The following is a 13682-nucleotide window of genomic DNA, read 5'->3' as shown; positions in this document are numbered from 1 at the left end:
CGAGGCCTCACATGGTCCAGCCATGTCTGTGGTTCTCACCCTCGCTCCTCCTCCCATCCTCGACACTCCAGATCATGTTCTGGAAGCTTCCCCTGCCCCGACTCTGCCCTCCTGATACCTGCATGATTTATTGCCTTGCCCTTAAAACCTTTGCTGAGTTACGTATGTGTAAACTCCTCTGACGAAAGTGTCTACAACGTGTCCAGCATCCTGTCGCACTCAGTGGGGTTGCACTGATCCAGGTCCTCCCAAAGCTCCAAGCACTGCTGGACACTAGGCACAAACCAATCTTTTAAGTAATTTTTCTGGCAACTCATCTTAATCCATTTTTAAGTATTTTTATGGCAATTCATCTTTATGCCTTTTGTACACCAAAAATACATAACCAAAGGGACTTTAAAACAAGTGACTAAGAAATGAAATTTAACTTCATCAGCAATCACAGAAAATAGAAAGCAGGCCCAAAGTCAGGGTCCATTTGCAAATCAGAACATAAAAAAAAGTGGGATGGCACCAAGTGCTGCCGGATGAAACAGCCGAGACTGCCCGCTGCTGGTGTGAGCTAAGCCCCTGCACATGCTGGGGGAAATTACTTTGTTACTTTGTAAAACTGGACATTCCTTTGTCCAGCTGTCTCAGCAGCGCCCCCTCTAGGTGCCTGCTCTTTAGAAACTTACACAGACTGTTCCAGGATCTACATGTTCGCACGGGCACTGTTAATACGAAAACTGCAAGCCAGCCCAGTGCCTAACAGTAGGGAACAAGGATGTTAACTGTGCACTCACCAGGAGCGGCACACAACAATGAAAGTAAATGAACCAGCTACAGAAATGGCAGGGAGGAATTTTAGAAACTAGTTTTGAATTTAAAAGGGGGTATTTTTCCGAAGACTGTGTAGAGGGGCTGGAGAGAGGGCCCAGCAATTAAGAGTACTTGCTGTTTTTGCAGAGGACCCAGAAACAGTTCCCAGCGCCCACATGGCAGCTCACCAACATTTGTAACTCCAGTTCCAGGAGCTCTGATGCGCCCTTGTGTTCTCCACGGGCAGTGTGCAAACATGGTACACACACATACATACATGGAAAACACACACATAAAAAATTGTTTTTAAATGACTACTGAGTATTTTTCTAAAGCTCAAATCAAGTAAGATTAAATACATTTATAGTGAACACATGCATATTTTGGTATTTTTCTTTATAGTAAATTTACTTGCACATATAGGATAGTATTTACCTTTGGAAAAGGAACAGGGAATCGGGAAAAGGCACACAAAATACAAGAGCTCTGTCAGTGGCCTGACTTTGTAACTTACAGAGGATCTGGGAGCATTCATTTTATTTTTTACTACACAGCCTAGACTGACCTAAGACTCAGTCTCCCATGTGCTGGAAGACAGGGAATTCAATTGCCTTCACCCTTTGTAAGAAGAGTGTATGTGGATGAAGATACACTAACATACACTCCTCTCTCTCTCCACGTGCCACAGAAACACGGGATATCTGAAGGCTAACGGGTCATTTGTTACATCCTGTTGCTTTGAAATTGAACGGCTGCAATATCTGTCCTGTGCAGACTCACTGCCATAATGACGAGCAAGAATAACCTTAATTATTAATTAGCCGTGCCCCTCTAACGTTGTCTTCCCTCTCTCCCACAGCATGTCATCTACTCTGTGAAGTTTTTCATTTCGTATGCAATTCCAGATGTGTCCAAAACCACCAAGAGCAAGATCAAGAGGGAGAAGTACCTCACGCAAAAGCTGCTTCATGAGAGTCACGTCAAAGACCTGACCAAAAACATGGGGCTTCTTATCGCCGAGAGGATGGGAGAGGTGATTGACAACAACGTGCGCCCGAAACTCGAATGAGGGAGAGTTTTATGTCCCGAGAAGCACTTTAAGAATAATTAACTGTCCGACGTGTCATGAATCACTAAAGAGGATGTTGCTCCGTCACTTAGGCAAACGGGAGTCTTCACTGTGCCCATTTCTACCTGTATCGATTTTCAGTTTCGGCTAGCAACGCGGGAACTGGGAAATGGAAAACTTTGATCAAGAAAGGCATAAAACTGCCTACCTACCTACCTGGAAAACCTGAATATGTTCCCTTTTTTTGATAAATTGGAATTTTAGTAACAGATAAAGCCTCGAAGCATGCTTGAGTCCTTCCAGGGGACTTTGCTTTTCTGGTCTGAAGCACACACCTGTGCTTAGTTTTTGCATTTTGCCAAATCTATCCCTGACAGTACCATCACCAAAGACCAGGCATACCTCAGCCTTAATCGCTTTTGTGTTCTTGACAATAGCCAGCTCAGAATTGAGTTTGGATGCCATATTCGGTGCCAGGTAGACTGAAGCGTTCACAGTATTTCAGTGTCTTACTCCACCCCTAAGGAAGGAGACCTCGCTGCAGAAGACTCCGTCTTCATTTCAGCCTGCATCACCCCCTCTGAGAAATACTCATCCTAGATTAGCATGAAGAGAGAGGGTATTAAATGAAGTCTGTCCCCGTCACTCCACAGTGACACCTCTGCCTTCTAGCACCTCTCCCAGCATGCTCTGGGCCTGATCCGTGTTGACTGCTCTGCAGACCTTAAGGGAGTAAGATGAGAAAGTAGGAAAAAAGTAACTCCTACTGATCTGGATATTTAATTTACCTCTTCTTGATTATGTAAGTTTCTTAGGGACAGGATAATCAAATGGTTGTGACTGCATTGTTATCAGCATGATGGGCTGGGAAAGGTGAGCCCATCAACTGTGCAAACTGACTTACCCAGAGGAAGGCTCTACCAATCACAAAGCGCCTTCTGCTTGTCTTACTGCAAAGGCTGGTGGTGGCCTGTCCACAACGGGCGTGGCCAGAGCAGCAGCCAGCAGCCTGATGACTAGCCCTGTCCTGTGATCCTTGTGTGGCTGGCATCACTCACTGGGAACCCTACTGACTTTTCTGCTTGCCACAGTGACCAGCCTTCTTGCCGTCTCTGTTCATTTCCTAGGCCTGCTAGCTCGTTTGGTAATCACAGCTGTGCTGGAGACAGATCTACCCGGATTACTGCCCTTTGAGGGAGGAGACCCTGGATTTAATGTTAGCCCCCACCCTCCTCTCAGGCCATAAGGCAATTAAGGGAAGGGCTGGTTGTCTGCCCGTGGCTTGCTGCTCAGCCCTCGCCCCCTGGTGCCTTGCCCTCTCTGCTGCTCACCTGAACGGTTTCTTGAGCTCTGCAGCCTACACATGCTCAGCTTTCCTCCAGTAGGTCTAGAGAAGACGTGGTTACACCATGAACCCTTGATGATGGATGACAGAGGTCAGTGCTGGGTGAAGAAAGGAGGACCCGCCTCACAGCATTTGAGATGGGCCTCTGCTGACTGGAGTGGTGTGAAGTGCCTGGGTGCCCAGGAGCCAATCCAAGGAAAGTGAACGGTTTTAGAGAGCACCTTCTCTAGGCTGCAGTTTTAAATGCCTGCCCAGAATGGTCTATTAGAGTATCAGCATGATTAATCAAAGCTTTTGAGTAGTCCAGTGGGGTCAGTGGGAACATTTCTCCACCTCCCTTGTACTGGGTGTCCAGGACCTGCCATACACTGTCTAACTGTGCTAAGACAGAAGTGACTGTCTCGACCACACCAGGGATGTTCTCACTCCCCAGTTGACTCCAGGTGCCACTCCCTGGCCCCACCCAGACTGCCCTGGACTTCCTCACTCGCTCTATTACCTCTTCTCCAGACCCTGTGCTCTTTTCCTAAGGATCGAAAGTACTCACACCTTACAACCCAGAAAAGGAAAGATTCCTTGCATCTCTCTTTTCCTCCTTTCTTTATATACACAAAGAAAACTTCAAATGAAAAGTGCATTTATTCATCTATATCCCCCAGCCAAGAACCCCCTTCACAGTGTAGAAAGTGCCACTGTGGACAGGAGAGAAACACACAGACAAGAAAGGAAGGAAGGAAGGAAACCCTGCTTTTCCAAAGGGAGCAAGTGTGATGTCTAATGCCACCGGGATGCTGAAAGGCTAAGTTGCAGTGAGCTGCGGAGTCCCATGGCATCAGTATTATTCCAGCCTGTGCTAAGGTGGGAATGGAGAGGAATGGGGGGGGGGGAGTGCGTAGAGACACCTGCAGTGGCAGTCTGCGTCTGTCAGTAGCAGTGAGGTAGCCCCCAGCCCCAGGAAAACCAAGGGCATGACAGTGCTGGGTGGGGGGAGGATCTGGCCCTCCACCTATCCCGAGTTAACCACTAGAAAAGTTTTATCCTTTTATATTGCCTTTGAATTTTAATGAATGGAAGCGGTAGACCCAATACTCAGGGGATTTTTCTTTAAACGTTCCTCAGATCTCTTAGATGTTCCATTAGAAATAGAAGGTTGTAATTTGTCTTGAAACTAAGCAAGGCCATCTGGTAACAAGTTCGTCAAGTTCTCCCTTTGTAGTGCGCAGGAGTCGTGAGTTTCATAGGACATTCATTCGCGTTGGGGGCAGAATGTGAGGTGTTAGTTACACACTTCTTGTGCGCTCCTTGCGTTTCCCGGTATGTTTGAAAATGGAAGCGGTGCGCAGCTTAGCTGAAAAGGGACTGAAATTCATGATGCTTCCCCATACAATGTAGCATCGGTGTAATGTCTGTAACTGATGTTTGTTAATTTCTATGCATTTTAATATTTTTTAATTATGAGCATTTTAATAAATTCAGTTTTACAAACAATTCTATGGTCTCACTAGGTTTAATTGTCTTATTAATGTCTTTATGGGAACAGGTTCCTAAGATTTGCCAGTAACTAGGTAAGTATCACTTAGACTTCTACAGAAGTATACATTCATTATCTATCTAAAGTTACTTTTCATGGCCTGTGGTTACATGGATTTTCTTAAAAGATTAAAGATGGAGTTTCAGCCAGGGTGGCTGCTAGAGATGAACTGAGCCTGTGAATCCGGGGGAGCTGAAGACTCACCTGCTCACCAAGCCAGGTCCACTAGAGTCACTGGGGAGATGACAGCCTTTGTCACTATCGTAGTCAGGGTTTTAGTGCTGTGAAGAGACACCATGACCACGGCAACTCTTATAAAGGAAAACATTTAATTGGGGCTGGCTTACAGTTTCAGAGGTTTAGTCCATTATCTTCATGGCAGCGTGCAGGCAGACATGGTGCTGGAGAAGGAGCTGAGAGTTCTCCAGCTTGATCCACAGGCAGCAGAAGCAACTGTGAGTCTCACTGGATGTAGCCTGAGCATAGGAGACCTTAACCCCCCACCAACCCCCCCCCCCCCACAGTGACACACTTCCTCCAACAAAAACCACACCTACTCCAACAAAGCCATTCCCTATGGGAGCCGTTTTCTTTCAAACCACCACATTCCACTCCCTGGCCCCCACAGGCCTGCAGCCGTATCATAATGCAAAAATGCATTCAGTCCAACTTCAAATCCCCCATAGTCTATAACAGTCTCAAACTTATTAGAAGTCTAAAGTTCAAAGTCTCTTCTGAGATGCATGCAATCTCTTAACTGTAAACTCCTATGAAATCAAAATCAAAAAGCAGGTCACATGCTTCCAACATAATGGCACAGAATATCCATTACTATTCCAAAACAAAGGAAAGGGAGTATAGTGAGGAAATACTAGACCAAAGCAAGACAGAAAACCAGCTGAGCAAACACTGCATCTCCATGTCTGATGTCAAAGCACTCTTCAGATCTCCAACTCCTTTCAGCTTTGTTGACTGCAACACACTTCTTTCTCTTGGGCTGGTTCCACTTCCTGTTAGCAGCTCTGCTTAGCAGGTATCCCACAATGCTGACCTCTCCAACATCTTGAGGTCTCCAAGGCAATCCAGGCTTCACCTTCACAGCTTCACACAATGGCCTTTTTAGGCCCTCATTCAGGGACACCCCTGACACATACCTGGCCTCAGTGGCTTTCTTCAGCCTCAGAGGAAGATTCCATAATCCCTTTCTTTTGTCCTTGACTCTCAGCCAGAACCACATGGCCGAAGCTGCCAAGTTCTGCTGCTTACTGTGGCTGGAACATGCTCCCTTTGTTCAATTACATAGTCACCAGCTTTCTGTTTTACATGGTTAACTTTACTGACTGCTTGGCTGTCCTGAAACTTGTTCTATAGAACAGGCTAGCCTCAAACTCAGAAATCCACCAGCTTCCTCCTGAATGCTGAGATTAAAGGTGTGTACCACTGTACCTATCTCTGAGATTTTCTTTAATCCCTTTTCACAAGTTGGAAGTTTAGCTGGGTGGGATCTTGTCCATAGGTCATCACTCCCTTTATTTCATTTCTTAATCTGTTTATCTCCTTGAACACAGGACTTAGCCCCATTCTACTTCCTGGTACCCTTTTCTCCTCAAATTGTATATTTTGTATTTTTCTTTGCTTAGCTTGCTCCTTTTCATTATAAATCTTCATTAGAGTTAACACTAATAACCCTATGACAGAGCCAATATTAGGCTGTTTTGAGATCTCCTCTGCAAATGAAATTAATGCAAAACTCTTCACTTTAGCCTCAGGTAAACTTTTTGGACAAGGGCAAAAGTCAGCCACATTTTTCACCAAGATATCACAAGAACAATCTCTAGGTCACATACTAACATTCTTCCCCTCTGAAGCCTCTTGAGCCAGCCAACAGTTCAATCACCCTCAGCACCGCTGTCTTCCATGTTCCTACTAGGATGGCCCATTAAGCCCCACTGAAAGCATTCAACTGCTTTTCTAATCCACAGTCCCAAAGTCCACATTCCTTCAAATAAAAACATAGTCTGACATATCACAGCAATACCCAAGTCCCTGGTACCAACTTTTGTCTTAGGGTTTCTATTGCTGTGAAGAGACACCATGACGTTGGCAACTCTTATAAAGGAAAACATTTAATTGGGGCTGGCTTACAGTTTCAGAGGTTTAGTCCATTATCTTCGTGGCAGCATGCAGGCAGACATGGTGCTGGAGGAGGAGCTGAGAGTTCTCCAGCTTGATCCACAGGCAGCAGAAGCAACTGTGAGTCTCACTGGGTGTAGCCTGAGCATAGGAGACCTCAAAGCCCACACACAGAAGACAGATAGACAGACACACATACACACACAAACACACACACACAGTGGGACACTTCCTCCAATAAGGCCCTACCTTCTCCAACAAAGCCAGTCCCTATGGGGGCCATTTTCTTTCAAACCACCACAACCACTAACCTTCTTTGGGTATGTTTTGTTTTCTTGGAAATGAGTCTCACTGTAGCCCAGGATTGTCTCACCCTCTCAAGTTCTCAAACTATAGGTGAGCCATCACACTTGGATCTTAAATGTACTTCAGACCAGCACTAATAAGGAACTTTATCTTTTAAGCATTAATAAGCCCAGCAAAAGATTACTACATGTTCACTTCTAAAACTAAGCACCCCCTTCTCAATAGGGAACTTCTCAGTAACTGACCATAAGATGCAAATTTTCTAACCATTTTTTAAAGATTTTTGTATGTTTGTTTCTGCTTGAAAATTTCAATGTTTTTAAAATAATGTTCAAAGTGTCTAAATAGATGCATCCAGCACTCATTTTTCTCTCCACAGAAGAACCAAAGTGACACAGAGGCACAGAAGGTGACTGAACATTGGAAATGAGCAGGAGACTGGAATCTTAAAAGATTGAGAGAGGTAGGGCATGGCATCACCCTGGTTTCAGAGCCAGGGGTGAGGAGGCCTGTGAATGAATAGCTCAGTAAGTCAGATTAACACCAACACACACACACACACACACACACACACACACACACACACACGAGGGGAGGGAGGAGGGAGGGGGAGAGGGAAACAGAGAGACACACACACACAAAGCCTCAACAACAAACTGGATCAACAAGAAGAAAGAGTATCTGACCACAAAACCAAGCTGTTGAAATAACCTATTCAAACAAGGGAGAGAAAGGAGAGGAGAGAGTGGAGGGGGGGGAGGAGGAGAGAGTGGAGGGGGCAGGAGGGGAAAGGAGAGGAGAGAGTGGAGGGGGGAGGAGGGGAAAGGAGAGGAGAGCGTGGGGGGGGAGAGAAGAGAGAGGGGAGGGGAGGGGGGAAGGAGAGGAGAGAGGGGAGGGGGAGGGGGGAAAAGGAGAATGAAGCCATTCAAAGCGTTTGGAAACAAACATGCATTTTCAGAATACCACAGCCTAGACTTGTCTTAAAAGGAGACAGTGTCCCAATTTGGAGAGATTTTAAGAGTCAAACCCCTGCATATCCCCATCTCTGGGATTCCACAGACATTCTACAACACTGGCTCAGCTGATGGTTTTCCCATGAGCCAGACTTGACTATGCTGATATTTTATTTGTGCTGAAATGTGATTTTATTTGTATGTTAATAAATAAAAGTGCCTGGGGGTCAGAGCTAATAGCAAGCCATTTAGGAGAAGTCTGGTAGTGGTAGCACACGCCCTTAATCCCCGATCACATGACAGGCAGATCTCTGTGTGTTCAAGGATACAGCCAGCATGGAGACACATGCCTTTAATCTCAATACCAACCATAGAGACCTGGAGGTCTGTATAGACAGGCAGTGACAAGGAGATCATGTGGTTGGGTTTACAACCAATGAGAAGGCAGAACAGAATGTCAATAAAAAGACAGACACACAGGAAGTAGGTCTCTTTCTCAGGGGAAGGACGGCAGTGGCAGCGGGTGGTAAGAAGGCGGTCTTGGTCTCAGCTCTTAGCTACTGCTCTCTGACCTCTGGGGCTTTCAACTCTGCATTTGGCTCTGTGTTTCTTATTTAATAAAACTGTTCAGAATTACATCTACACTTGACTTGGTGGAGTGATGTCACAGACCAACTGTTATGGTGTGAATACCAAATGCCTCCTATAGGGTCATTTAGTGCATGCTTGGTCACTAGCCAGTGGCACTATTTGGGGAGATTGTGGAAAGTTTAGGAGATAGGAGGTAGCTAGAATAAACAGGTTACTAGAGGCCTACCTCTGTACCTGGTCCCTAGACCCTTGCTCACTCTTCCTTGCTCAGCCCTCTCTACCATGTGCCCCCATTATCATGATGTTATGCCTCACCACAGTCCCAGGAACCCACGACCATGTCCTGTGCCTTCTGCAATGTGAGTTAAGTAGTCTTGTTCATGCTAGGTGTTCTGTCATGGTCATGAGAAAGCTAACACACCCACTGAGTGCTACATAATGGGCGACGGGTGTGGTAACACAGAGAGGAGCCCAAAGTACCATCCACCAGAACTGGGGCTCCAGGAGCCTGCTGAGACCAGTGTGTGGCCAGTCACATGTGGCTTCATGTAGGTGCCACCCCCCTCCCCATCACTAAAGAAACCAAGTAAGATCTCTTAAATTTCTTCTACAGCCAAGGGCCTGGCTGTGTCCCCCAACTCCAAGGTACAGATTGACAAGGTCCGGGTAGAAACTGCTCCTGATATCCTCATCATTCTGTTCTTTCCGGCTCCTGTGAGCACCTCAGCTGAGAGCAATTTTGCCTGGCTCCAGCTGTGGTCCACTTCTGCTTGATCTGGTGAGCATTAAAACTAAAAGCACCAAGCAAGAGAACATGTCCATCACCTACCTACAAGGATGCTCATCTGGGAGGGAAGCCCTGTGTCTAAGCACAAAAGCCCACAACAGCAGTAGAATGAACAATTTGTCCCACATCAGCACCTACATATCCCACCTACACTGGTCACTGGCACCTTGCCTGATCGTATGTCATTGACAAAACCCGTGAATGTTATAGAGCAGGTACTACACTGATGTGATTCTTTACACTGCTTCTCATTAAACGCCTGGTTCCACATCAGTGTCAGAGGACAAACATGTTAGGTCCCTTGTAACTATTAGGGCAATAATACCACATTTCAGTCAATTCATAGTGCCTGAGGAAGCCCACTGCAGCCTACCACATGGAAAAACCTCAAGGGAGCACACAGTGGTACCAACACCATACTTCCCAAGATTTCTAGAGTATCTACACTCATAAAAATCAACTCTTGATCTCTCTGTGATTTCCCCATGATGGTTAATCTTATGTGTTAATTTGATTAGATAGAGATGTGCCTAGAAGATAGTATGACACACCTCCAGGTGTGACTATGAGAGCATTTCCCAGGACTGATAGAGCATGAGGGCTCTGACCTGGCTGATGGTTTGAAAAAAAAAAATGGCCTCCATAGGGCGTGGCACTATTAGGAAGTGTGGCTTTGTTGGGTGTGGCTTTGCTGGAGGAAGTGTGTCACTGTAGAGGTGGGCTTTGAGGTCTCCTACACTCGAGCTATGCCCAGTGTGGCATAGTTTACTTCCTGTGGCCTGCAAACCAAGATGTAGAACTCTCAGCTTCCTCTCCAGCACCATGCCTGCCTGTATGCCACCATGCTTCCCGCCATAATGATAATGGACTAAACCTCTGAAACTAAGCTAACACTAGTTAAATGTTTTCCTTTGTAAGAGTTGCCATGGTCATAGTGTCTCTTCACAGCAGTAGAAATGCTAAGACACTCACCAAATGTTTAAACCATTCATGGATTCAGAATTTGAATAGCGTATAGGAAGTGGTAGGACTGTGGAGGGTGAGGTATACTTGGAGAAGTGAGTCATTGAGGGTGTTCATTCTAGTTAGGTTTCTGTTGCTTTAATAAACCTGTGACCAAAGGCTACTGGGGGGAGTGAAGAGTTTGTTTGGCTTACACTATCACATGAGTCATCATCAAGGGAAGTCAAGGCAGGACCTGAAGCAAAGACCATGGAAGAATGCTACCTACTGGCCTGTTCGCCATACTTTCTTATACAACCCAGGACCACCTGCCCAGGGCTGGCACTGCTCACAAGGACAGGGACCTCCCACATCAACATTAATTGAGAGAATGCCCCCACAGATTTGCCTGCAGGCCAATGTGATGTAAGGGACTCCTCGGTTGAAGTTTCCTCTTCCCAGGCGACTGTAGCACAGGGGGATCCATCTTTGCAGAGTCTATCTCGGCCCTCCCTGTTCTGTTTCTGGGTTGTCACAGGTGAGCGTCTCTGCCCTACCACACCCTTTTGCCATGATGTTTTGTCTCACACAGGCTTGGGAACAATGGACTCTGCCGACTATGAACTAAAAGTGCTGAAACTGTATCAAAACAAGTCCTTTCTCCCCTCACTGGTTTCACTTGGGTATTTTGTCAGAGGGACAAAAAGATCTAGCACACTGTCAGCCTCCAATATGATAACGACCTGGGGCCCCAACTCACTGATCACAGCCAAGGGAGCAACTATGATAAGAGGTTGTTAGTAAATTCAACATTGTATGACAGACTGACACACTAAGACATATCTTCTGGAGAAATCCACTTACTAAGATGGCCTTACCAATAAGGGTAGGAAAGAGATTCATTTTACCAGATGTATAAACTGCAAATTAAAACACACATACACACACAAAAAAAAAAAAAAACATGAAAAGGAACTAATATGACACCTGCTAAATCATGACTCTCCAAAGATACTGAAATGTCTGCTAAAGAATTCAAAAGACTGATTGTTTTAAAAGGCCAATAAGATTGAACAAAATACAAATAGTTAAATTGAAAGACAAAGCCAGATAGATATAAGTAAGAATATAGCAAGAAATGGAGATTTCGATAAAGATGGAATAAAAAAAATCTCAAAATGAGATAACTCCATATATCATAAAAATTAGTTGGCAGTATGAAAAACAGACTAGATTAAATAAGGAAGAATCTCAAGGCTTGAAAACAAGCTTTTCAAAAATAGCACAGAAGCAAGGGCTGGTGGGAACAAGAATGGAGAGCCATACACGAGCTGCTGAGCACCATTAAGAGGCCAAGCCTGCATCCCATCAGCATCAACAAATGGAAAGAGATAAAGGCGAGGGGCACAGAAAACCTACTCAATGAACTGCAATGGGAAACTCACCTAGTCTTGGGAATGACACAGACTTCTAGGTCCAGGAGGCCTATAGAACTCCAAACAGACATGACCAGAAAAGATCCGCACCCTGACAGATAGTCCAACTACCAAAAGTACAGCATAGGGAATTTTAAATGCCGGGAGAGAAAAATAATGCCAAGTCACTTAAAAGCAACCCCATTAAGGTAACAGCAGATTTCCGAAGTAGAAGTCCTACAGGATAGGAAGGCACGGGATAATGTATTTCAAGTCCTGAAAGAAAATAAATGCCCACCAACATCGCTATACTTAGCAAAACTACCATTTAGAATCAAAAGAGAAATAAAGACCAAATTAGGTAACATCAGAGCTAAAGGACACTGCAGAAGCCAGGTATGGTGACCCCAGCACACGAAAGGCAGAGCCTGAGGATCTGTGAGTTTGAGGCCAGCCTGAGATACATAGTGAGAACCTGTCAAAAACAGACAAATGAACAAAATCCACACTTTAGATCAAGTAGGGTTAATAGACACGTACAGAACAATCCAGCTGCTGTAAAATGCATATTCTTTCCACCAGCCATAAGCCTGTTGCGGTAGAAAACATGAAGCCACAAACAACTCTATGATGTTAAAAAAAAAAAAATGAAATCAGATCCTTTATCTATTCTGATCACTGTGAAATGAAATTAAAAATCATAGAGAAACTTTGGAAGCTATATAAACAGATACAGCAAGATACTTCTCAAGTGAACTGAATGTACATTAAAAAATTGCATGGGGGAAAAGAACTGAATGGAAACCCAATACCATAGCCTGTGAGATGCCAACAGGGGAGGGGTTACCTTAAGGCGGAAGAGATGGGGTAACAGATTAAATAAAGTAAACAGGAGAATACTGTGGATGGAAGGGTTTGGACAGGAAGCAAGGCAAGGGACTGGGGAGATGAGAGTGTAGGGATTGGGGGCAGGGATTCAGTGGGATAAGGGGAGTATGAAGAGACCCTGTGGAAAGCAAGATGTACCCAGCTGTGCAACAGCAGAGGACTGTCAGGGAGGTAACCAACGGCTCTCTGAATGCACTAAAGACCCACTCCAACAGGGTTTGGTCATTTAAACCTGGCTAACAACCACACCTGAGGAAGTAGTGGGTCCATTCAGGAAATGTGTTTCTGGTAGTTAACTAAACTGACATAACAGCAAACTGCCTTCTTACTACCTATGCTTGCATTTACAGACAAAAGCAGCTTCTAGCCTTAACCAGGGAAGCCTCTTCTTGCAATAACAGTAGTAAATGCAGAGATTGATGACTACCCAAGATGCAGAAAATAAGTGAAGGATATGGGCCCGACCCTAAACAGGTCACTTATACTCTGCCCTCTAAGGCTCAAGAAACATCGTGGATAGAGTAGAAGTATGTAGGAGCCAGAAGATAGGGTAAAGGGCTACAAAATGATGCAGCTACTAGAATCATTAACTCACATCAACTCTAGCTACCTGAATGGGCCATCACAAGACCAGCCTTATCAGTCAATCAAGGAGTCGTGGGGCCCTACTCTTTACCACTGAATATTGGCTATCAATAGAGTCTGGGAGAGTAGGAACCACTGTCTTTAGTTATGTGCCCTTTGCTGAGTCCATCAGACTCAGTCACACAGATGGCCCTGGTTAACTCTGGTGAGTCACAAAACAAAACAAGTGGACGTGAGTGCATGGAAGAGATTTGTGGGGTATATGAAGGCTGGTCAGAGGTGGTCAGGAGGTAGGAGGTTAAATGTGATCAGTATGCAAATTCTATATGTGTGAAA

The 13682-nt window shown here is 45.2% G+C and overlaps 1 protein-coding gene across 2 annotated transcripts in view; it reads left to right on the top strand.

The window, feature by feature from the left end:
• Window positions 1–4703, top strand: part of Ano6 (anoctamin 6) — a 186644-nt gene extending 181941 nt beyond the window's left edge. For both annotated transcript variants that reach the window (XM_059247004.1, XM_059247003.1), the window contains one exon: window positions 1661–4703. In XM_059247004.1, coding sequence (XP_059102987.1) covers window positions 1661–1870 — 210 coding nt within the window. In that variant the 3' untranslated portion in view covers window positions 1871–4703. The remainder of the gene's footprint in view (window positions 1–1660) is intronic.
• The last annotated feature ends 8979 nt before the right edge of the window (window positions 4704–13682 follow it).

This window comes from Peromyscus eremicus, chromosome 20 (assembly GCF_949786415.1).
Source record: "Peromyscus eremicus chromosome 20, PerEre_H2_v1, whole genome shotgun sequence".
NCBI lineage: Eukaryota > Metazoa > Chordata > Mammalia > Rodentia > Cricetidae > Peromyscus > Peromyscus eremicus.
This window is presented reverse-complemented; position numbering and strand designations above follow the sequence as displayed.